The following is a 24,629-nucleotide window of genomic DNA, read 5'->3' on the forward strand; positions in this document are numbered from 1 at the left end:
TCACCTTTAACTGCTTGACAACTTCGTGTTTCATTTTTGTTTGTCCGTTACCTGCTGATCTTTGTCCCTGGATGGGAAAAGCGAGCTGCACTGTGTGTGGGAACCTGCGACTAATCATCTTTTTCTAGCACATGAACAACAGTTCTGACCCTTGTACAGTTTGCCTTAAAACCAGAAGTGCACGCAACTTTCCCCCACCCACTCCCAGGAAACCAGTAAATTGATTCTTTGGGGGAGACTGAAATTTCCAGAGTTAACACACAGCTTAGCCTGTTCTTCCTCATGGCCCCCTCTGTTCCCTTCCCCCTGGGAGTGAATTTAACTAAAATAATGCCTCCTTGGTGGCTAAGCCATTGGGCAGTAGCAGAAGGACAAGCCTCGCCTTTTCTTGCACGTGAGAAGTACTGCTGCTCTCACTTTTGTGCTCCCAGTGCTAGAGCCAGCACAGATGAGCTTGAGCTGCTGGTTGAACTGGATTTGAAGCTGAGCCCAGTCTGTCTGTGTTGGTCTACAGGACCGGACTTGTAATGTAGGTCAATTACTGTCATACAAACCTTGATGAACTGTCTTATCTCAGTTATACAGGAGGGTTTTTTTTTTTGTTTGCTTCAGTATTTTAAAGTGTGCCAATCTGTAAGTATTGTGTAATTTTCCCCCATGTGGGTTATGTACATGTATCTCTCTCTCTCTCCTTATTTTTTTTGTCTTGCCCTGTGCTCTGGAAAGTTAAGTGTCTATGGTCCTTGCCCTAATTACAAAAAGGAAAAGCTGGCTCTTGCTTTCAACTTGGTGGAAAGTTCGGCCCGTTCCAGCTTTCATGGACAGCATGTGAACTGTGGAGAAACACCTCGATGAGCTAGTCTTCGGTCATAATAAAGCTTAAGTCCCAGAGTAGCTTTTGAACCACACGGTGTCTCGTGGGGCCTTTTGCTTTAAAGGTACACTTTTCTCCATTGAAACATTGCCTGTGCTGAGCCGGAGAGACGTTCTGTTGAGGCAAATGGCCACGCTTGCACTGCTCTGTGGAAGTGTCTTCTGTCCTGTCCGCATGTCCCAAGCTCCACTGAAATCACTTCTCGGTCTCTGCCTTCACCCAGCCTGTGTGACTGACATGATCATTTAAATGGGGGAGCTTGGCTCTCAAGCTCTAGAAGGAAGCCCAGTTCCTGAGGTGTCTGGATGAGAGAGATGGCTTTAGCCTGGTCAGCATGCTGGGTTTTGGAGGCACGGTTGCACTGGGGCCACACCTGACAAAAACCCAGTGCATTTAATTTCCCAGATGTTCAGTCCGACTGCCGTGAGCTCCCGGGAGTGCTTCCATGGCTCTCGGACAAGGACTGAAGTCCAGGGATTTGGGAAATGGAGAAGGCCACCTTGGCCCCCGTGAGATCTAGTCTGGGAAAGGGAGAGCTTCCTGAAGGAACATCGCCTGACTTTGCCCCATATCCAAGGCTGGGGAGGGCTTTGGCAGCCCGGCTTAATTAAATGAGCTGAATTACTGGAGTTACACCTTGCCGGTGGCCTATGCCCTGCCAAAGCAATTTAGTCAAAGCAGAAAGACTGTTCTAAGAAGGGATGGGGGGCTCCTTTTGCTAGCTGTATTCTCAGCAACAGGAAGTCTATGAAATACTCACCGCTACCCTTAGGATCCACTCCCAAATCATCTCATAAGGAAGTAATAGGAAGTCCATCTTAAATGTTTGCAAAGTGGAGCTCTGCTTTTCTTGATCTGTGCCCCCTTGTTAGAAGCGTGGCTGCGTTTACCATTCAGGTCGAGGCGCTTCATGCATTAGGGGCGTGGAAGCGGTGGGGGGGGGTCTTCCTCCTGTTGTTGGCATTTCCCAGAATTGCATGGAGGCGGGATGTGGTACAGCATCCATGGCTTTCCTCTGCATGAAAAGAAGGGGGAGCTGGAGATCCAAGCCACACTCCACCTTGGTCCAGCAGCTCAGATGGGGAGGCGTGTTTTGCAACGCCAATGTTTGAATGGATGGCGCCCTCTTCAAGATCGGCTTCCCCTTCCACAGGCGGGAGCCCTCTTCCGCCTGTGGTAGAGCCAGGGACGGTGGTGTTTCTCCGCACTTTGCACGTCCCCCTGACTCTTGACCCACCAGAAAGCACCACTGTTGGCAAAGCAAGCGAGACTTTTTGGACCGTTTCCCTCAGGCTCACAGCTCTTAAACTCGAGGCATGTTTTTTAAAAAACAGTGCAACTCACTTCAAATGCTTTTTGCCTTTCATTTTATTATTGCTTGTCACGCAATGTTCTTTGAAAGCTTGCTCATATATTATCTGTTCCATTTTTTTCCATTTCCCTTTTTTTGCATGCTGTTCTTCCTGTTCCTTCCCTTCCTCCAAACCTCTGTTCCCGTGTGTAGACACAACGGCGACGACAGAACCAGCAGTTCACGGTTGGTATTGCATTCCTGTTTCTCTTCTCTCTCAGCGGTGCTGAGCGGCAAGGCAAGCAAGCATGGGAGACTGGGGAGGGGGGCAGGGGGGACAGCCAAGCCTTCCAGGGAAACGAAATCACGTTTCGAGTGGACTGATCTCATAAATATGCCATCATGTTTGAGACTGGAAAGGATGCCCAGCCCTGTCATTGCTGATACGAATTTAGCATTCCCGTGCTACCAGTCTGGGCTTCCAGCAATTCCCCATACCCCACAGAAACCACAGGGCCTGGAAGAACGCAGTGAAAGGAGTGGCCGAGAGTTGTTAACCCATATTCCTGCTATTCGATGCAAACACTCCAAAGGAATCTGCCTTTGAAAATTGTGGGTCAGATTTTGCCTTTTAAAGTGAACCCTGGGAGTTTTATAAATCCCTTAAAAGTACAAGTGAGGCAAGAGAACTGGGGATTCCGAGACCAGTGGATCACCAGTCAGGTGCCGAAGTGCACACTGCTGTGCAGGTGGTCGTAACAGACTAGCCCGCTGATCATGCTCGTCTGTCTTTGTGTCTGCAGCAAATGGTTCTCCCCTCCCTGCCCCTTCAATTTCTGATGCTCAGTCCAGTATCTTGGGCTAACCATTGAGCTGATAAAATATTGGCAGAATATAAATGTCAGAAACCTTCCAACGGTTGCAGTAAAATATACAGCCAGGCTTTTGAAGATTGGAAATGTACCCATTCCGCCCTGTTTCATAACCAGGGCACATTTAAGAGAAGCAAGGCAGGATGGAGGGTGTCTCTTCCTGGAAGGGCTGCCCTTAGTGGAAGAGGGGGCTGCTCTGCCTCAAGAACCTGCTGGGTAGTTTTAGGGCATATGAAACCCTCTGCCACAGGCCACTGGTCCATCTAGCCCAGGGCTGTTTGCCCCAGAGGGCTGGGGGGGGGGGAGGTCTTCCCCAGCCCTGCTCCCCAAGCCTCTTGTAACTTGAGATGTAAGGCAGTAGTCCTTGTTTCTTCCACATGCTGCATCCCCTGAGTGGTGCCGCCTTCCCCAATCTGTTTCATCAAGTAACAAGCACACCGCATTCTATGATGGCCAGACCGTCCATCCTGGAGATTGAGCTTCCCATTCATAGATGTCCAGAGCTCCACTAGGGTCAAATTTAGAATTGGATTCTTAACCAACTTGTGTTTTGAACAAGAAAAAGCACTCCAGAACCCACAACTTCAGACCCTTAAATCCAGTGGACCCAACTGTGTTTCAAACAGAGGCAGTTCCTTTTAGAAGGTGTTTGAACAATGCCAAGGAATAAACAGTAGAACATTTCTAATGCGCGAGCGTTGAATGTTCAGATATGCAGATGTGTATACAGCCTCTACATTCCTTTTCTCATGACTTTTCTAAAACTTCTTCATAGTCTCAGAAGCATTAAAGTGTGTGAATTTCCTCATTTCAGAATCAGTCCAGTAGCTGCAAGTCAGTTGCCAGAAGCATCAATAAACAAATAGTAGGAGATACATGTTTATTTTGGCATCGTTTTCTCTTCCCACAAAAGTGAATGTTTCCTTCATTAATGTCTGCTACGGTCTTTGTGTAGGCAGAGTTTGGCTGGAGTTAAACAGTGCTTTGTCCGTGAGTGTCCTTAAGTTAGATTTGGGCACCTTCTTATTAGAGCAGTTTAGGTGATCTGGAAAGCCCTCCACCAGGATTCTCACCAAGAGTTGTGCCCAAAACTTGCTACCTATTAGGACAGACTGCAGTGCCCTAGATGAACCAACGTTTTGACAGTGTGAAGAATCTCCTTCTAGACACTTGCCACAATGTCCTACCACTGTTAAGCAGAAAAGTTTGTAATAATAATAACAATAACAACAATAACAATAACATTCTATTTATATACCGCCCTTCAGGAGAACTTAATGTCACACTCAGAGCAGTTTACAAAGTGTTATTATCCTCACAACAACCAGCCTGTGAGGTGGGAGGGGCTGAGAGCTAAACTACACGAGACGAATCACACGAGGATGCTCAAGGGAGACGCAATGTTAGCCGGGAAGCATAGTTTAAATTTCACCTCTCTCTACATAGCCAGCAAAGATCGCTCCTCAGAGGGTTTGTTAATTTCCTCTTTCCTTCCCCCCCCCCCACAAGGCTCTGTCAATTTCACCTCCCATTAGAGGAGGCAAAGAGGAAATTAACAAACCTTCTGAGGAGCAATCTTTGCTGGCTATGTAGAGAGAGGTGAAATTTAAACTATGCTTCCCAGCTAATATTTTGTTGCCCTTCACTTGAACGTCCTCATGTAATTCATCTCGTGTAGTTTAGCTCTGAGAGAGCTCCAAGAGAGCTGTGACCCAAGATCACCCAGCTGGCTTCAAGGGGGAATCAAACCTGGCTCTCCAGATTAGAGTCCTGCCACTCTTAACCACTACACCAAACTCTTTTGAGGCCCGTGCTGAGAGAATTCCCTTCACCTTGCACCAATTATGCTGCCTTTTAAAAAGCTTTCCTTGCAGACCCTCCGGAGAAAAAATACAGATGTTCGCGAATGCTCACACAGAACCTTGCCACAATCCCCTCTTCATCTTCTCTGATCCCCCACTGCCTCTTCCCCCAAATTTACCATTTGGGGTAAGAAAGGAGTCCCTGGGACATGTGGTTTTGCAAGGCTGCCTATGCCCTCTAATATGTTTCACTGAGGAGGGGGCTCTTGCTGCTGTCATCACGTAAACATCAGGGAAGAAAAGGAACAATGCGAGAGAATCTAGAGGGGCTGACTGGTGGCCCTCTGGCTTACTCCAGTACGAGAGACTTAAATTCCAAGAACTCTTCGTCTGTGTCGAACTGGAATAAACTTTTCCAAGCTAAGAGGCATTTGCAGTTTGAGTTCCCAGCTGGAATTCAGCCAGAGAGTCCCTTATGGCTTCCCTTGTTCACGGGGAGCAAAGCGGCAGGGTTTGTCTGTACAGCCACCCTCCCTACCGCAGAGCTTTAAGAAACACCTGAAGGCTTGTAGGGAAACGGAGCAAATGAGGGTTTCTGGGGGAAAACTTTGCTTATGCAGGTGATAAGCCCTTGTATACAAAGGCAATAAATAAAGAGTTGCAGCTTCTTCTGCCCAGAGGGGAGAATTCAGCTTGTTTTTCCTGGTGCAGGTGAATATAGTGGCAGCACCCCTACAGTTGCTATTTGGGGGCCAGTGTGCTTAAGTCCTTGCCCCTCGATACTAAAGGAATTACTTGGATGCACCAGCAATGCTTTTGCACGTGTTTCTGTCAGCAGCCTTCCCCTCACTGGTGGATATTTTGCAGACAGTCTTATTAGCAAGGGAGGGGAGAAGGTAATATGGCTCCTTAAGGAAGTCGACCATAAAGGTATTTGCCTTGCTTTGGGAGACATACAAGTCAAACGAAGCGTCAGCTGTAGCCTTGAAAGGCCAAAAATCAAACAAAAAGCATATTTCAGAGACAGTCCAGATTTGTAGCCAGAACTGATGAGCAGAAATACTGAAACTATGGCTTAAAAATGCCAACCTCTGGGCTGGCAGGTGCCCTTCATGCTCCTCTGTGCTGGAGATGAGGGAGACATGATTGGACACGGGGCAAATTTTATCTATGAGATGCTTTTCTCCCCTGAAAGATGGCCATGGGTCCTACTGGAGCCCCTTCTAATCAAGGTGGCTCCTCTCCCGTTTCCCCTAAGGGCCGTTGTCTTCCCAAGCTTGCATTGCTGGAGTGTGTATGAAGTGAGCCGATGTTTGTGTGCGTTGGCCATTTGTTCTGAACAATGTCCAACTGGGAGGCAGCATGTCTGTGGACAGTGAGAAATGCATGAGGGGCATGAAGACCTGTGAAACCAGATGGATTTTCTCCAAAAACAATTTCAAATTAAAACAGCTGCCGTAACAATTAGAACTGAACGATCAAAGCAACACAGGTGGAAGATCAAGAACTCAAAAGTCCTGCAATTACTTTTGGTGATAAGGAAGGTGCTGGAGCACACAGTGAAAAATTTTTTGGAGTGTATCCTAAAGGAGTGGAAACAAGAGGCATTTGTGTGCATGCAAAATGTAGCAACCCTTCCAAGTCATTCTTTCCTCACAGGGTGGAACATACAGGCACTATGCATGGGCCTTTTAACTCTTCCACTGGGCAAAGCTGAGATCTTCCACTTGCTAGTTTCCATGTCTGCTCCCCCCTCGTCTGCATTCGTCATCCAAATTCTAATAACCGCATGTTTGTGGCTGGTGCTCTGGTTTGGGCTGCATTGCAATGACTTTCCCAGAATCTTTTTCCCTTGTATTTTGGGAAGCTTTTGTTCCCCAAGTCAGTAGGATAAGTGGAACAGTCGCATATGGAGGGGAGGCAGGCCAAAATTCTTTGCCAAGTGCCCCCTACCCTTGCTATTTTTGGATAGTAGGAATTCTTTTTTTAAAAAAAATTAAGCTTTTCCAAGCATTTGTCCAACGAAACTGGCTCTGTGGTTGCTTTTGCAAACAGAGTTTCTGATGAGCCACTTGTGAATGTTGCTTGTGTGTGTGAGAAAGAGAGAGAGAGAGAGAAAGAAAGAAAGAAAGAAAGAAAGAAAGAAAGAAAGAAAGAAAGAAAGAAAGAAAGAAAGAAAGAAAGAAAGAAAGAAAGAAAGAAAGAAAGAAAGAAAGAAAGAAAGAAACGAGCCAATTCAAAATCAGATGTACGTTTGCATGATACAATTTACAGATACAGGAAATTCCATTGCTGTTCCTTGATACTTTCCCACAGGATACCAGGAGAGTGTCCCCGTGTGAGACCTGGTTATTTCAGTGGGGATTACATAGCTGAAGTTACTTGCTGGGTAGTGCCTTTGGCCATAGCGCAATCCACGGCTATGTACACATGTGCAACCCCTTTTGAACTCTTCCGTGTTTCTTTTATGAAGTCGGAGTATATGCTGCGGGCATCCACAGCAGAACACCAACTCACATTCCCCTCCTCCTTCCCTAGTGTCTAGTTCAGAAAAAAAAACGTGAGACTTGCCTAAAACACACACATTGGAGACTAAGCATTGTGCAATATGGCAATGCACACACGTGCTCTAATCTCCTACCAAGACGCCTGCAGTCAGATCACTGCCATGGCTGTCAGATGTCAGGATGCAGTTGCGTGCCTAATGGAGCCTTTTTTTCAGCCTCAGGTCAGTCTGGAGATTGGATTTCTGCTATCCTATTTAAATTGGGAGCAGCCCTTTTTTGGCTGTAGAGAAGGCTTCCAGCATCCCCGCAAGGTGGGAAACCCCTCTCAACCTCAAACCTGATAAAACTGAAGTGGGCATGGGTGGGGAAGGGGAGGGAAGGAACAAAAACCCCTTGGGTTGTGCCCACCCATCCCTCTTGTCCATTTCTTTTCTCAATCAGTCCAATCTTCTGTGCGGAGCACATAAAGCACCTTGCAACCGAGCAGTCCGATATAAACATTCCAGCAAGCTGTGCGTAGCCTGTGGCCTGGAAAAACATGAAAGTGCGTGAAGGATTGCAGCGGCATCAAAGGAAAGAGCAGCAGCAGCAGGTGCCGAGCAAAACCCTCCACGTACCTGCCGGGGAAACCAGTATTGTCACTTCTGAGCTGGACCAACGCTGCCTTTTTGGCAGGGCGGTTGTGTTGGGCTTCCCTGTTTTCTGCCCCTTTCTTCCCCGAGAGTGTCTTCATAGGCACACCTCCTGTACTGGCCCAGTGTAAGAATATTTAACAGGCAAGGATGTCGGCTGACTGTGTGATACTCTCCAAATCAAAATGAGCAGATAGGGAAAAAATACGTCCATCAACAGTAGCTACACGGGAAACTATGTCGGGAGGCGGAATGCCTCTAAATGTCCGTTGCTGGAGGGGGCTGTTGCTGCCTTGTCCTGAATGTGGGCTTCCCGGGGACGTCTCACTTCCCAGCGTATAGATGTTGAACTCAAGAGACCTTTGGTTTAATCCACCAGGGCTGCTCTGGCGGTTTTGTGAAACAGTTTCCCGTTATCTGATCATTGTTTTGTTATGGGGTTGATCATGTCCTAAGCAAATGTGTGACATGCAGCTTGACCTTTATGGGGTGAGAGTCCAAGGGAAAGTCCCAGCATTTGGCACAGGCTGCTCTTCTGTTGCAGGACATATTTGTTAATACTGCCAAGGGTAAAGCAGCAGAATTTCTGTTCTCAGTCATTTTAGGGAACTTTACTAGAAGCCAAAGGCAGCTAATCGTTTCCAGGCCTCTAACAAAAATTCTTGCCCCTGAAGAACCTGTGCTTCCCCCAGCTCGGCGATCCAAAATGGTCCCACCGGACTTAAATATGTTTACACAGAGTTAATTCCCAAATTTGTGTCTTTCATCAGTCTCTCCCCCCCCCAATACCATTCAGACTTATCCAAACATTTATGCAGCAGCTCAAGCCACCCCTAGGAAGTAAGCAAGCTGATAAGAAATATCCCCTGTGAGTACTTGAGGATTCTCAAAAAGATGACTTTGCTGCCCTGGAAACCAGTTTGTGAAACCCTGAAGCCGGGTGTGATACAGATGCCGTTCTTGCGGAGTCAGTTAGGTGCAGTCTTCGGATAGCTTCTGCTGAGACCCAGTAGATTTCTGCCTCTTCGACGCCATGTGACAGAACAGCTGTACACAGCTGGAATGTTAATTCTCTCCTTATCCAGAAAAACTGTGAGGGAGTGTGAATGCTGCCCCATCAAAAAAGCAGTCTTTTAATAGCCCCATACTAGAAGTGACGAGAAAGCTCAAGGCGTCATTTGTGGCATGTGAAGATGGCTCTTGACAATTTCTGATGGCAGCTCAGTGACATTTTTCTGTCTGTCACTTGCAGATAGAACTAGAATAGTTGGCCTGTTAAGACTGCTTAGAGGGAGGGAGATAAAAGAGTCTTTGCTTTACAAAAATGCAACGTTGCCCTTTTTGCTTTTAATAAAACAGATGTTTCTTTAGGTGAAGGAGCAAAGCCCTCTGTAAAGACACCATTTGGGAGGCTAAAAATAGGATGTTTGTGAGAACAGTTTAGTTCTCCAGTGATCAGTCGCTCCAGAGACTCCTGGAGCGTCCCTCACCTGGCAAGGTTCTCTCTCCAGCATATGATTTGAGCTGTAGATTTTACTTGACTTTAGTGGCGATGGGCCAGGTGTGCATTGCGAGAGCTCATCCTACATTTACAGGCCAGCAGGAAGGCTGGGTTTACACCACTGATGCTCATCCACAGATGCCTTCTCTGCTAAGTGTGGAGTCCTTCCCTTCCCCATATATACTATTGCCATCCCACGATGCTGCAGACCTTTCTTGTTTGCAGGACTGAATATTATACCCACAACGGTTTTGCAGGGGAGATTTTTGAATAGGCTCTATTCTGACAGAATTTGCCCCCGTGGCCTTAATAGGGTAGATACATCCTTTCACGCCCTGCTTGAATTTAGGTTCTTAGAAAATATAAGGGATGATTATATTAAGCCTTTAATTAACCAACCATCCCCTTAATACTCCAGAACCCCTGACTCTTTTGCTTAGCAATAAGGATCCTAAATTTACCTTAGCAATGGCAAAATATGTCTCAGTCCTTTTAGCCCTTGCATCCAAAAAATAAGGAATAAGTATTTTCCACTGCTCAAGATTTATGAATCAAAGTGCTTCTGAGAGAGTAAAGGGAAAGGAAAGGAGTCCTTCCCACCCCAGAAGCCACGTAGGATTTATTTCACTGGGGCTTGCACATGTCCAGTGGCCCTTCTATGTCTGTGAGCTTCTACTGTGAGGACATTATGGTGGGGTTGATACATCCTTGCAGCCCGAAGATATCTATACACCACGTGCTTCCAAGCTTATGCTGAAACAAAGAATTCCACAACACTAGAAACAAGCTTAATATTTTTGCCTATTACTCATCTAATGGGGCCCATTTTTCTTGCAACAACAAGCGTCGTCACTTAGGGGGGTGCTTGTTCTGTGTGACATCTCATTAGAGGTGGCAACTGCTCTCACTGAAGACTACTGAGAGATCAACAAGCTCCGCAGCTGTGCTGTGCTCAGGGTTTGTAGAAGAGTTTATCCGGGCAGCAGAAGACACAGCATTGCCGAACCATTTTCTGACCAGGACATTCTCATGTCCTCCTCACCAGTAGACATGTGCACAAACTCCTGCCATTGTAGCCTCCGTGAACAAACAGGGAAAGTGGGGTGTGGATATTTTAATAAATAAAAATAATCCTGGGAGATCCGCCATGACTTAAAATAACGTCGTTCAGCCTGAAGCCGTCTCTCATTCTCACAAACCCTTACTCATTCATTTCCCTGAAGGAAACTGCTCAGGGCAAGGAAAGTAGTTGCTATTGTGTAGCTCTTAATTTTGAAAAAGGAAGCTTCCACACGTGAGTTTTCACACTGGGTTGCTTGCATAATTTTTGCTCAAGTGTTGGAAGCCCCCTTCTGCGGTGTCAGCGTCTCTGGCTGGCAAAAGAAACCTGGGAGTCTTTGAACTACTGATGCCACAGATTGGGCCTCGGGCTTCCTGTGTGTAAAGCCAAAACATGAGTGAACGACTGTTCACTTGCTGAATGTGGCTATTAAGAGAAGCATTACAAACTCTTCTGTGCAGCGAAACCAGTTGACAAAACTGATGGTGGGCCGTTCATCTCCAAATGGCAGCCTCTCTCTGTTTAAGCGTCACAGAAGCTATGTTTCCACCTACCCATTCACCCTTAGCTTAGTAATAGCCTTTGTCCGTAGCTGAGCAATTCAGAAACTGCAGCCGAAGTGTCCACCCAGTAGAAGTGCCAGCTTACAACTTCACATCCTCAAAATGTCCATTTTGATTGGCGCTGTCCTCTTCCTGCTGTTGAATGATAATCGCGGGACCAGAAGGGACTTGCTTTGGTCAACTTACAGGGCAGTGCGATGTTGTCCCGTCATGAGCAGCACTCCTTGAGCCCGAGGTGGACGAAGGATGGATGGTTGTTTTCATTAACTTATTTTATACCTGGCCTTTCTGTCATCAGGATCTACAGGGTGGCTTGACATGAAGATAAAAAAAAGTAACAGTGTAAACCAAATAGTAAAGAGTCCAGTAGCATCTTCAAGACCAACCAACTTTATTGTAGTGTCAGCTGTCGAGAACCACAGCTCTCTTCGTCAGATGCATCATCAGAGAGCTGTGGTTCTCGAAAGCTGACGGTGCATCTGACGAAGAGAGTTGTGGTTCTCAAAAGCTGATGCTACAATAAAGTTGGTTAATCTTAAAGGTGCTACTGGACTCTTCTACTATTTTACAACTACAGACTAACACATCTAACTTATCTGGATTGTAAACAAAATCTGAGTCCCCATTAAAAGCAGCAATACCTCAGTTATCCAGCTCAATAACTATTGGAACCCATCCTGAACTCCCTGTGAATCCCTTCAGTAGCCCTGTGCAGACGACCTGTTCACTGCTGGGAAAGCAGAGACGAGCATGTCCGACCTGCCTCTGCTCAGAGCAGATGTATAAAAGAAGCGCCCATGTGCATACCACCACCCCATGATCAGCAGTGTGTGGGAAAACAGCACCAAAGGTGAGGGTGGAGGGCATATATGCAGGCACATGTAGACAACTCAGCTGCTGTGTGAGGGGCGGGTGCCAGTGCGCTCGTGCCTCCTCTCCCTCACGGTGCGGTGCATAGAGGAGATCAGTTGTTCGCACAGGACTAGTGAGGGGGCCACGTGACCTGCTCTCTTTGGGAAGGAGCTCTGCCATCTGGAGGCTTCTACATCTCCACTGGGCAGAAGACAGGCCCTCTGATGGCTCCCGTCTGGATCTCATGTAGAGAGACTGCTTTCCATGCACGACAAAAAGAAGCAACATCTTTGGCCTCAAGTCATTTTCCAGCTCCAAACTGCCCCTGTCGAGCTGCTTTTCCCTCTGCAGGAGCAGAAATATAATAATAATAATAAACATAACATTTAATTTATATACCACCCTTCAGGATGACTTAACACCCACTCAGAGCGGTTTACAAAGTATATCATTATTATCCCCACAACAAAACGTCCTGTGAGGTAGGTGAGGCTGAGAAATCTCCAAGAAGCTGTGACAGACCCAAGGTCACCCAGCTGGCTTCAAGCGGAGGAGTGGGGAATCAAACCCGGTTCTCCAGATTAGAGTCCCGCACTCTTAACCACTACACCAAACCTGCTGTCCAGTTATGGAGCCCCGGGATCTATTTTACTCCTTGTGAGGAGAGTAGCTGCCCTTTCAACAGTTACCTGTAGCCCCTCCCTTGATCACAGTCACTTCCAACACAGGAGACTGCTTCGGAGATAAACATTGGAGGGGAGCAGCCATGGAACTCTACTTTGTCTTGCTTGGCCCTTGAGGTTCTCTGATCTGCCGGGCTGTGGGCTCTCCTTTAGGCCCTTGGCAAAGAAATCTCAAAAAAAAGTTGTATCCCTAGGGAAAAAAATACTTTTTTTTTAACGAGGCTGCTGTGAAAACTAGAGTTTTTCTTTTTTTAAAATTGAGGTTTCAGGACGAGGTTTTATCAGCTTTGAGGTGACTTTCCCAGAAACAGATTGCTTTTGGGATTTTTCTAAAACCTTCCCTATCAGATTTTTTTCCTCAGTGAAAATGCAACACAATCTCCATGTATTGTTCCTGTAGTTTTGAAAAGTGCAATCCAATCTCTCTCTGCACTGATAACTGGCAATCTTTGCTGGCATTGCCAACGGATTTAAATTTACACTGAAACCTAGAACACAATTCCACTTCGTAGGTTATGTGCCATCTAAAAAGAATTGTTACCTAAGGTGATTCATTGCCCGGTCTTGGTGTCTTTAACAATGAACATTTTCGTGGTGGGGAGGGTGGATTTTTGCATGCAGATACGAATGAGTGATTTTGAACATTCTTCATGTTTGGTGTGTACATTCAGTGCTGCAGACCAAGAAGTTCTGGACACCCCACGGGTTGTTTTTAAAGAGGCAACACAAATACATGACTTGACTGGGGAGCCTCATTTTGCAAGCTATTCTGAACACGATCGGCCAGACGGCCAGCGATTGATTCCTTTGATGAGAAATTCGTTCTCATTTCTTAAGTGTTTTCTTTTCTTGTCCCTTGAGGAGCACAAAGAAAAATGAGTTTGTTTTTTGCTTGTAAGGCTTTACTCAGTTGCCAAATTCTGCCGAAGAGCTGGACTATGGGGACCTCTCAGGTAAGGGCTGGTCTTTAGGTTAAGCCAATTTGGCCGTTCCGTCTGTGGGTTTGCTTTCCACCTTGTTTGCATCCTGGCTGTGTGTGTGTGTGCTTTTACATTGCACAACTGCTCAGTGGCAGCATAGCAGGGAATCCGCTGCAAAGGTCCATCACTGGAGCTTCTCCTCCTCCTCTGTCTCCCCTTCCGCCCCCCCGCCCCCCCCCGTCCCTCTCTTCCCTTATCAGTGTGAGTTTTTACCAACTTGTGCAGCACCTCTGAATAGTTTGGGGAGGTGGGAGGTGGATGAGGGCAGAGTGCAGGAAGTGCTGTTGCAGCTGCCCGTGAATATAGTTGCTAGCAATAATGTTTTGCATCCAAATTAGAGAATGGTTCCAATGGGTGTAAACCTCGGGAGGATGCCAGGTTTATGTGGCAGCAGGGCGGCTTTGCAGGAAGTCTGGGGCTGCCTGTGCTGGACATGGCAGGGCTGTGGCTACATGGCACACCCTTCCCTGGGATAACCAGGTATGTTCACCCTGCCTGCTTTTCACAGGAGAGCAGACGAGTGACACACAAGTAGGCTTCTCCCATGTTCATGTCATTTTGATCATCACATTTGTAACCTGTATGCCCCCTGCCCTCAAGGTGAAGGTTGCATTCATGGGGTCTCCCTATTTCGGTTTCAGAGCAACTCTGGGAGGGAGGGAGGGAGGGAGGGAGGGAGGCTGGGGCTGTTCCTGAGGCAGGGCAGGAGACATGGCTGGAGGCCCAAGTCCGACATTGTCTAGTTGAATTAAGCCATACTAAGGGTCAACTCAACACACACACCCTGAGTTAAAATTTGGCCATTTTAGTGTTTGTTTTCAACTGTCTGCTAGGGGCAGCTCAGTTTCGGTCTTCATACAGTATTGATCCCCTTCCCTGAAACAAAACCTGTTTTATCCCATACCAACAGTGGACAAAATGAACAGTGATGCCACTGGTGACTCTCCCTGTTGCTCATCATTGCAACATACGGTGTGTGTGTGTGCTCAATTAAAAATCCATGGTGGCTGCATAGACCACCATTATACACAGTAGCTTAGTGGTTGGGCTGCAAATCAGCACTCTGCTGGTTCAACTCCCACTCCTGCCGTGAGCTCAGCAGGCGGCCTTGAGTCAGCCCCTCCTCCCAGCCCAGCTCCCCAGCTGCATTGTGGGGATAATAACAACACTGACTTTGTTCACCGCTCTGAGTGAGTGATATATAAGCAGAGAAGGGCGATATATAAGCACACAGTTATTATTACAGGAGAAAGCCAGTCACTGATTGAGTTCATGAATTAGAGCTTGATTCACACTCAAAACCAACAGGAATGATTTCTGTGAGTGGCTGGGGAGGGGCTATAGCTCGGTGGCAGAGCATCTGCTTGGCCTGCAGAAGGTCCCAGGTTCAATCCCCGTGACCTTCAGTGCAAAGGCTCAAGTAGCAGGTGACGTGAGAGACCTCTTTCAAGGAGAGCCAAGGAGCTCCAAAGTAGACAAGACTGACCTTGATAGGCCAAAGGTCTGATTTAATACAAGGCGACTTCCTGTCCTCGTGTGAGGCCCCATCCCATGAGACTAGACTACACCTCCCGTTTCTGATTGGCTTGATGGTTGTCATGAAAAATTTCCCACGTCCTGCCACAAATGTTCTGGGAGGGTCCATCATTCCCCGCCTTTGCCTCCCATTCCCACAAGCAAATCAGAGTTGCTCAGTCCTGCCGATCTGGGTTTCCTTTGTTGCTGTTGGTTCTCCGCTGTTTGTGCATCCTTGAGCAGCTACAGCCATTAGGCTGGGGGCCCTTCCACACCGGCTCCTTCGAAACGGAGAGGTCTTGCACACAGGTACGGTCATGTCGTGGCAACATTTCCATTCCTTTACAGTAGGTTTGCGTGGTTGGATGGATCGTGATAGCCGTTAGTCTTTTTGTGATCTGGGCAGCATCATGCTTGGAGTCTGGATGAGGGCGGCGATCAGAGCTGTGGCCCGTCTCTCCCCCTCCCCGCCTGGATTTGTCTGGTGCCTTTGCAGGTGCCCCCCTCTGTGCCCGAGCGAAACAATTCCGTTGCATTTATTCACCAGTTTTCTGCCAGGCACATCCCACTGTTAAGATTTTGCTCCAGATACAAATGCTGTTGAACACGGGGCAATCAAAAGGGACCCATGTAGCCCTTCCGTGTAGTTTGATTAACTAATCAAAAACTGATTAGCACCTTTGTTCATGGGGGATGCTGATTAATCAATTACTATTGATTGTGAGCGTGGCTTTGTTCTCTGGCAAAGAGATGTCTGCAGAAGCAGCCAATAAAAATTGAGCACCTGTCATAGTGATTAAATTTATTAAAACAAAATACATTATTTTTTATGAAGCTATCTTGAAATGGGTCACTGAAGGGGAACATATTGATTGAGGAAGGATGAACTCCTTGAATTTCACTCGCTTAAATTAGAGACCAAATTCAATTATAATACAAGACAAACAGGTTAACACCAGCTTTAAATAGCCCATCAATAAATTAGAATAGGTGTAGCACACTTAATGCGAAGCTGGAGTAATGAATAATATTATCTCTTCCCTGGCACTTTCCAGTCCCCATTTCCAGTTCCACCCGTTTAGGTTATTACGGATAAACATGGCATGTATTTCATGTGAGAGAACGGCAGCCCTTTAAAGCCCTGTAACTCCTTTGAAAGCCTCCTCCTCAAGCAGTTGGATCCGGGAGGCCGTTTCAGGATCTTCTGGGCCAGCTTGATGTAGCAGCCTCTTTTAACATGCTCCACTGAGCCCTTTGCATCCCCCAAATCCCATGGAAAGCTTTGGGGGGATTTCCAGAGACTGCACTGGTAACAGTCAACCACTGCGTAAACATTCCATGTGGAATGTCTCTTCACGGCCAGTGGGCTTCTTGATCGAATCCCATCCAAAACGGAGGTGGTGCTCTGTGTCACCCAAAGGTTATTGCTCCAGGTTCCCGTGAAAGCCCCTCTCCAAAATTAATCTAGAGGGCAGTTTTTGAAGATTATTGTATCCGCCCCCCGCCCCCCCAAGCAGCTCATAGCAGCGCTCATCGTTCTCTGCGCCGCTGCGTGTTCCTTCCAGAGTACAAAAGAAAGAGCAGTCCCTAAAGGAATGGAAGGAGCAGGGCAAATAAGACGCCCAAATGGGAGGTGCTAGTAGAACACTCTGATTTGTGTGTGCATCAAGATTTCTTGCTGGTTGTTGTAGTCGTAGGAAGAAACTCCTGCCTCTACCAGCAACATTTCTAGTTGTGTTTAGGCACCCTGAAAGTGTCAAATTGCACTGATCAGCATGCAGCCAAAATAGGCAATTTGCCAGAGACAGGCTTTTCTCTGTGTGGGTTGAACTGAATGATAATTAATGGTTCTTCTTTGTAAAGGATTTTTTAGGTGAAGCCAGGAGGAAGGTACAGTTTGTAAAGTGGGCTTCGCTAAAAGGAAGTTGGTGATCGCTGAGGAGAAACAGAGTTTGGCTAGCACTTTTCCTTCCGTCCAGTTTGTGGTTACAGGTTAATTCCGTTGTGATCTATTCCCCGCCTCCCACACCCAGCCCTATTGAGGTTACTGTTGCGCAGAGGAGAATTCCTTGTGCTAAACTTTGAGCCCCACTCCCAGCCTTACAGGGGGCGTTTCCACATGACTTACCGGTGCAAAACACGCAGAAGATAGCGTCTTTTCATGTGAAATCGCGCCAGGAAGACGCTATCATCCAGGAGTTTTGTGCGACATCGCGTCTTCCTGGCACGATTTCACGCAAAAAGACGCTATCTTCCGCGTGTTTTGCACAACGCTCCAGAGGCCGTTAAGTCGTGTGGAAATGGCCAAGTTTGGAGATTTAGTACGAACATGGAAACTGAATGAAAGGGGAGGGGAACCACCATAGTTTTAAAAATGCATCTTGTTTTGGAAAAAGGAGCGCTGTTAAATTTTAGTGGGAGGGGAGCCTTAAATCTGAACTGGTGAAAATTAACACCCATGCTGGGCCTGCACAGAAGAGATCCATCAGACCTCGACTTTCATTGCACAAATATGCAGAGGAGAAACGTCTGCTCTGTCAGAGTGTGGCCTCCCCCTTCCCCAAACACAGTGTTTTTAATACCTTGGTCTGCACAACTTCGCAAAAAAATACCTAAACAGGGAAAAAGAAAATAAGGCCCCGTGGAGCAGAAGTGTTAAATCATTGCAATAAACCATGCTGTGCCTGGCGCTCTTGAAGTACTTTGCTTATATAGTGCCCCAGGTATTAAACAAGATCTCCTATACTGTATCGAGCACCCTGCTGCCAGAGCGGTGGGGCCATGAGATGCATAGTTTTGGAAATGGAGCGCTGAAGGAAGGCAGGGTTGGCCCAGCATGGCTGTTCTTGTCCCATTACTCCATCTTCATGCAACTACCAGGACCAGAAATGCATGTGCCCCAGCTCAGAATTAAGAGGGCCGCCTTGGCTTTTGATGTCCCAAACATGTCCTTTGGCTTGCCTGATTTCACTTATAAAAGGGCACAGAGGCATGAAGAACATCTCTTGTCCCCCTCTAGGCCACTCCAAGACCTCGGACTTTGCATTTATTAATTGTTTTGATTTCCTTCTAGACTGTCTTTCTCACCGAGACCCCAAGCAGATTATGTAGCGTAGATCAATGGGATGAGCCATCTAATAAACAATGTAGTGGGAATGGAATTACAGAAACCTGGAGCAAGGGATACAGGCGAGAATAGCCTGCCCCTGGCGATAGCTCAGGATAGTGGCTCTGAATGTCTCCCTGGCCTTTTCCCAAGAGTGGAGAGTGGAGCTTTAGGAAGCCTGGGAAATGGCCGCTTTAATGCATACACAGCAGCAGGTTGGACCTGGCAGGGACCCTTATTGTACGGAGGAAGCCTAATGGGTTCTCACTGGAGTCTGGCGTTTGACTGCCTTCTTCAGGGTGGCTGTGCTCGGTGCCACTGGAGAGGAATCCCACTTTATCCGTTCTTTCCCTGGCATGCAGATTTAGAGTTTTCCTTCAGCTCCATTTTTCTTTGGTACTTTGTGGGTTCTGCTTCAGTTACCTTCCAGCAAGAAAATTTAGAATGCAAACCGTTTTTGTGCCGGTGTCCTCAGGCTTTGCCCACTACACACTTTTCTCCCTTTCAGTCCTTTTAGTTTAAAAAATATTTTTCACTCTACTGGAGCGCTGGTGCAAACAGCTGAAATAAAAAATACATTCACAGGAAGGAAATTGGTTTCTTCCAAAGAAACTGGAATTTATTTTCTGTTCCGTAGCTGTGGTCATATGTTCTGTGTGTGTGTGTGCTGCAACAGAGTAAAAGAATATGCATGTAGAGAGAGGGGAAAGGGGGCTACTTTGGCCATTGAGGTGTAGATTTTGCCCTGTCTGAGTGCTAGTCAAAGAGCATACACACACACACACACACACACACAGGTCCGTATTTTAAAAAGAAGTTAGGCACTCCTCCCACCCCAAGAAATAGTCTTTTCCTCCTGTGTGTCTGTTTCTTCTTTGCACCACTACTTAGCAGAGTCAAAAATATTTTTAAAACTAAAAATAATGCTCTACTTCCATAGGAAAAAAAAGAACAAATGCTCTTCTGTGAAATATTCCTTTCTCTGTGGCCACAAACGAGTGTAACAAAGTCCTTTCTTCCTCTCAGAGGCAGGCCATTATCACGTACAGCAATACAGATCCAAATAGACTTTGGATTCTGACAATATCAGTGCAGTTTGCGTAAAAAGCTCCACTAGTACGGACCCTCAAAATCTGGCTGAGGAAGATTTTTTGAACATCCCTGCTTAACAGTTTGGTGTTCTCAAAGTTACCAGCCAGTCTTTTATTTTGAGTGCCCCTGATTTTTTTAATGTTACCATTTGTGGTGGCTGCGTCTCTCCGTCTGTGTTTCTTTTCTCTAGCGGAGTAGCCTTGTTTGGGGGGACACGGCCACTCTCATCGGTGGGAGATAGATTGATATAGTGTATTTGCATGAAGAGTTTGCAAACTTTATTACAGTGAGCCACCTCAATGAAGCAATTTCCCTGCCTCTCAGACCACAATAGAGAAGTAAAAACTAACTTTTTCTGGGCACGGTGACCTCCAGTTGTCTTTGCATGTCTGCACCCCATGTGGGCCTGTTCCTGACGCGGGACTCTTCTCAGTTTTGCACTTAAGGAGCCCATTTGGAAGCTCTGCAGCTTTCGTCTTCCTTGGCCACCCTTCAGAAGACTCCTTGGAGAGAAGGCCAGCTTGCCCCAGCCTATATTAACATCTTAATGGAAAAGCGGTGCATGTATATATGTTTACTGCTCTCTCTGACAAGAGAGAATTAAATGTCAGAAGGATTTGTAGCATCTGTAATTGAATTGGTGCTGAGAAAAGCAAATCCTAAGGAAGAACAGCACATGAGGATTAGCAAAGAATGGCGTTTCTCAGGTCCTGCCATGTGGCTTGTCCCTCTTTAGGGATTCTCTCCTTTCCCTCTATAGGTGAGGCAGCACTTTTTGTCTGATTCCTATTTTAAAGGTCAAATATTTGCTTCTAAACTTCTCCTGGCACAGTCCTCTTGCCCAACAAAGGACTTTTGTTTGGCATCAGTCAGTGTGGAGACACTGCCTGGCCCTTTGATAGTCTGCCAACTGTTCTCTGAGTTGGTGTTTGCCATGCCATCTCACGCCCATGTTTACAACCCACCGTGAATCTTGCATGTTGAGTAAGGATGGGGCCACCTAGACAGCCTTTCTCTTGCCTGTGTTTTGTGCCTCTAGAGTCAACCTTTATACATGTCAATAAGAGGATTTCTTTGGCTGGACGTGGAGGCTCTGACTTTTGAACTGCTAGTTCAATAACCTGATAAATCTCCATTTCAGTTGGGGATACATTTTTTTTTATTTTATTTTGCATTTGCAGGACTTCAAAGGAAAAGAGTTATATAAAGAAGTGGCGATGCCTGATCTAATACCTTGTGACACTTTTAGATTAAAAAAAATTGATTTGCTTCCTCAACAGCTAAAAATAGAAAGGCTCATTCCAAAATTGCACCCCAGCCAGAGACCACCAGCTGGTTCCATGGTGAGTTGTTTTAACTATTGGGAAACCACTCGAGAATAAGAAGTCAAAACCAATCTTACCATTTTCCATTTAAAAATGAAACAATCTAAACTGCACGGCATAAAATAGTCCTTCGGCTTGCCTCTTCCATATAAAAATGGGTCTCCGCCAAAGTGCCCTTGGAGACTGACAAGACGTAGAGGTTGGGGCTTTGGGGTGGATGCAAAGCCCCAGTGCCCGAGGAAGGTGGGAGGGTGGTCACGGAGGTGAGAACTATTCTGGACAACTTCTGGGGCCATGAGAGACTAGCACTGCAGTCTCCGAGATCAGACTAGAGTAACTCCTTGCAGGAGAGGGCATGGCAGGTTCCCAAGTGCTGTGAACGGGTCTGCGTTATCCACAAGATTAACCATGCCTTAGAACAAGTTTTCTGCACCAGTTCGCATCTCCTCCCCTCTGTCACTGATGTGCGGGTGGGCAGTGGGGAGACCTGCCCTAGACGGCTCTTTTAATATACGGGGTTGTGTTTCAGGGCTCTTTCCATGCGAAGAATGAGCCTGTTTTAGGAGTCTGCGGGTGTGTCAGTAAAATTGCACCAGGATCTCCGCACAGCCGTGCCTTGCATCAGAATGCCATTTTGTGATATTTGTAGAGGAAATTTGAGGAGAACACGACCCGTATCCCGATCCAGGACTTCAGCAACCGGGAGCAGCGGAATAGAGTCTGGGAGCCCACGGGTTCTCAAGAATACGTTTCTTGAGTCTGGCTGTCTGCCCTCCTCCCTGTGTGTTCATGAATGCAAGAAAAGGGGTGGGGGGGTTCAGGAAGGTGTAGGATCCCTTGTGCCCTTTGGCAAGGCATTATCCTTCCAGGGTGCAGAGTCCTTTGCATGTCCAGTGGCAGGGGACTTAAGAGGTGCTAAGGTCCCAAAGGAAGGGGGTACGTCTTCTGAGGCCTTCCACAGTTGAAGCTGATCAGTGGGATGCAACACAGAAGTCGGCATTAAAGCTGAAAGTTGCCCAGGGGTGCAGCTCAAGTAGATTGCCATTAGCAGCATTTCTGCAGAGCCTGACTTGGAACAGAGCAGCTCCTCCCGTTTGACAGATCTAAGAGAAACACCCAGCTCTAATCCTCTAAGGCAGGAGGTCTCTCTTGACTGGTTCCATGGGCGCAGCACGCTTTGGTTTGCAAGCACGGCGCATCCTCTGCACATCTGAGTTAATTTTTTAATTAGCATGTACAACAGGGTACTTAGCTGTGCACAAAATAAAATAAAACTCCAAATGTGCACCCTGGAAAGCTGCTGTTTTCGTAGAAATGATTAAGCAAAATATGAGGGGAGATCCCAGCAGAAGAAATCATATTTAATAAGCACAGCTGGCCAAAAGTGTATGTGGTAAGGTGTACACTGGACTCTCTGGGAGGAGCAGCCTGAGTCAGGAGCTGTGGCATGAAATGCCAATTGAAGAGCAGCTGGGACAAAGCTGGGCAAGTGAGCGGCTTTGACACAGGATTTCATTTTGGGTGTTGTGGGCCAGCTGTTCAGCTAGTCTAAATCATCTAAACGCCAGCAAGTGTCGCTTTAAGTGTTGCCAAGATTTGTATCTGTTGCCCACACTTTATGCCCTTGCTGTGCCTATCTGTGGTGAGCCACGATGGTAGGAAAGCAAGATTCGGGTCCAGCAGCACCTTAAAGACTAGCTAGATTTCCAGGGTATGAGCTTTCGAGAGTCAGAGCTCCCTTCTTCAGATACAAGGAATGGAAAAAGGAAGACAAGCATGCTCTCTGAGCAGGCAGCGATTGGAGAACCTTGCATTGTTTCCCCAGTACCACTAAGAACCATCCTTTTAATTCTTCCGTATATTCTGTGGATACTCTAGGAGGGGAGGGAGGTAAGCGCAGAAGTCAAGGTCATTTCATGTTTTTAACTCTAGACCCATATAAAAAGAAGGCGTTTCCTGGTTGGCCTGTTGGGGTGATTTGCTTGCTTGAGGCAGCCTCGGTTGTATGGCTGGGGCCAGGGCATTTTTTCTGGGGGAAGAGGTGGTGGAACTCAGTGGGTTGCCCTCAGAGAAAATGGTCACATGGCTGGTGGCCCCGCCCCCTGATCTCCAGACAGAGGGGAGTTGAGATTGCTGGAGCGGCGCGGAGGGCCATCTCAACTCCCCTCTGGAGATCAGGAGGCGGGGCCACCAGCCATGTGACCATTTTCAAGAGGTTCCGGAATGCCGTTCCACCACGTTCCTGCTGAAAAAAAGCCCTAGCTGGGGTAAGGAAAGTGTCATGTGATAAGATCTTAATTCCTTTGGATACATGCCCTCCCCTCTTCCATATATACTACTACCAGTATATTTTGGTGAGTCCCCCTGAAAGTCTATGGGAGACGTGTCCACTGAGAGGCAACCCCAAATTCTGACTTGAATTCTGGATTTGGCCAGAGCATGGCAGCGTCCTTCACATTAGAGGTGCTCAGTTCTTAGCTTCACAGTGAGAAATAGCTTTGGCTGGCCCGTGCCCTTTGAATGGCATCAAGCCAACCCTCACTTTGACTGAGAGCTGCCACCTCACGGAAGGACATTGCCGTGACTCCGAGGGCAGGGCTGTCGCTCAGAAGCCTGCCTTTTTTGCCTTCCTGGAATTCATGTCTAGTTGGGAATCAGGGAGAAATCTGGGAAGGGAAGCAGAAACAGTTCTTGGTAGTTGGTTAGTTTTCCTCCTTGAGGCCTTAGACCTGGCAGCTTTCTTCCAGAGGCCAGTTTCTTTCGCTGCCCCTGTCCCATCCAGTCCTAAAGGCTGAGTGCAAGAGAACCGGAGACATAATTTTCGAAATGTGTTCCAGTGCTTCATATGCAGCCTACCTACCACTTAGCAGGAAGTGGATTCCACCCCGCTGCCTTCCTCAATTAAATGCTTTCTCAGCCCCCCCCCCCCCCCGGCAATGGCCGTGGGTCATAACGCAGAGCTACACGCACTGGGTAGCTTGCCAGAGAGGAGCTTTGCTTCTGCTTGGAGCAGAGCGTCGCTTCCAGGGCTCCCTATGTGGCTGCAAACCTGCCACGCCTTATTTCCGTGTGTTGTCAGCCCAGTTTGCCCCCTGGGCATATGCAGGCCCCAGGAAGGTTGTCCAGCCGCCCCACCGGAGGGCTTGTGACTGCGCACTGTCCTGTGCTTTGCCCTGACACGAACTTGGCATTCGCTCTTTATTTTTAAAAAAGGGGGTGATGGAGGAGGAGGCAGGGAAACGGCTGAAGGACTCTTCTCCTAATTGAAACTGTTTTTTAATTAAACTGCCTTTTACAGTCCTCTTGGTCACGAGTTATTTACTTACATCCTTTGGTGCTTAATCTTGCAACAGAATTGGAAATATCAATAGAAAGCATAAATCCAGAGCGCCGGCTGAAAGCCGCATATCAGGCTTCGCCTCCAAAGAGCACCATTACCTTTAGCTGTCACGGATCTGTACACTTGATCGATAAACTTCAAATATTATTAGAGGTGGAGGCTTCAGAGATTGGCTCTGTTCTTGGGAGAGAGATGGAGATAAATCTTTTTTAAAAATTGACTGGAATTTGCACACTTGCTCTTCCTGGTGAAACGCATTTCTCTTAGGTGTCCGGGTAGCTGCAGGGGTGGGGTGGGGGGCAGATTTATTGGCAGTGTGCTTCTTGTAGTGAAAGATTTAAATGGTAAATCCTTCACATATGACTTCACAAATCATGTAAAGTTAAAAGAATTTTACCGTTTCTGTTGCTGCTGTGCTTAAATTGTGAGGGATGGCCAGTAAATCATTTTAATGGAGGTGTCACGCTTGAACTCAATAAAAAAGGGGGGGGGGAATAGCGACAATGGTTTAGCTTCTATTCCAAAATGTTAATGTATTAATCAACGAGAGAATAATTGTTTTTTTACTATATTATAAATCTTGGTTGCCATTACAATAGCAGCAAAGGGCCAGTGTAGCCACATGCTTAAATTA

At 47.0% G+C, this 24,629-nt stretch overlaps 1 protein-coding gene across 10 annotated transcripts in view; it reads left to right on the plus strand.

Moving 5' to 3' along the window:
* Positions 1–24,629, plus strand: part of CADM1 (cell adhesion molecule 1) — a 347,901-nt gene that overhangs the window by 318,204 nt on the left and 5,068 nt on the right. For 3 of the 10 annotated variants that reach the window (XM_054997487.1, XM_054997489.1, XM_054997492.1), the window contains 3 exons: positions 2,379–2,411; positions 13,537–13,590; positions 20,611–20,673. The exons of 1 other annotated variant lie outside the window; for it this stretch is intronic. In XM_054997487.1, the coding sequence (XP_054853462.1) occupies positions 2,379–2,411; positions 13,537–13,590; positions 20,611–20,673 (150 nt within the window). The remainder of the gene's footprint in view (positions 1–2,378; positions 2,412–13,536; positions 13,591–20,610; positions 20,674–24,629) is intronic. 6 more of the 10 variants (XM_054997490.1, XM_054997494.1, XM_054997493.1 and 3 more) reach the window with 4 other exon arrangements.

This window comes from Eublepharis macularius, chromosome 14 (genome assembly GCF_028583425.1).
Source record: "Eublepharis macularius isolate TG4126 chromosome 14, MPM_Emac_v1.0, whole genome shotgun sequence".
Classification (NCBI taxonomy): domain Eukaryota; kingdom Metazoa; phylum Chordata; class Lepidosauria; order Squamata; family Eublepharidae; genus Eublepharis; species Eublepharis macularius.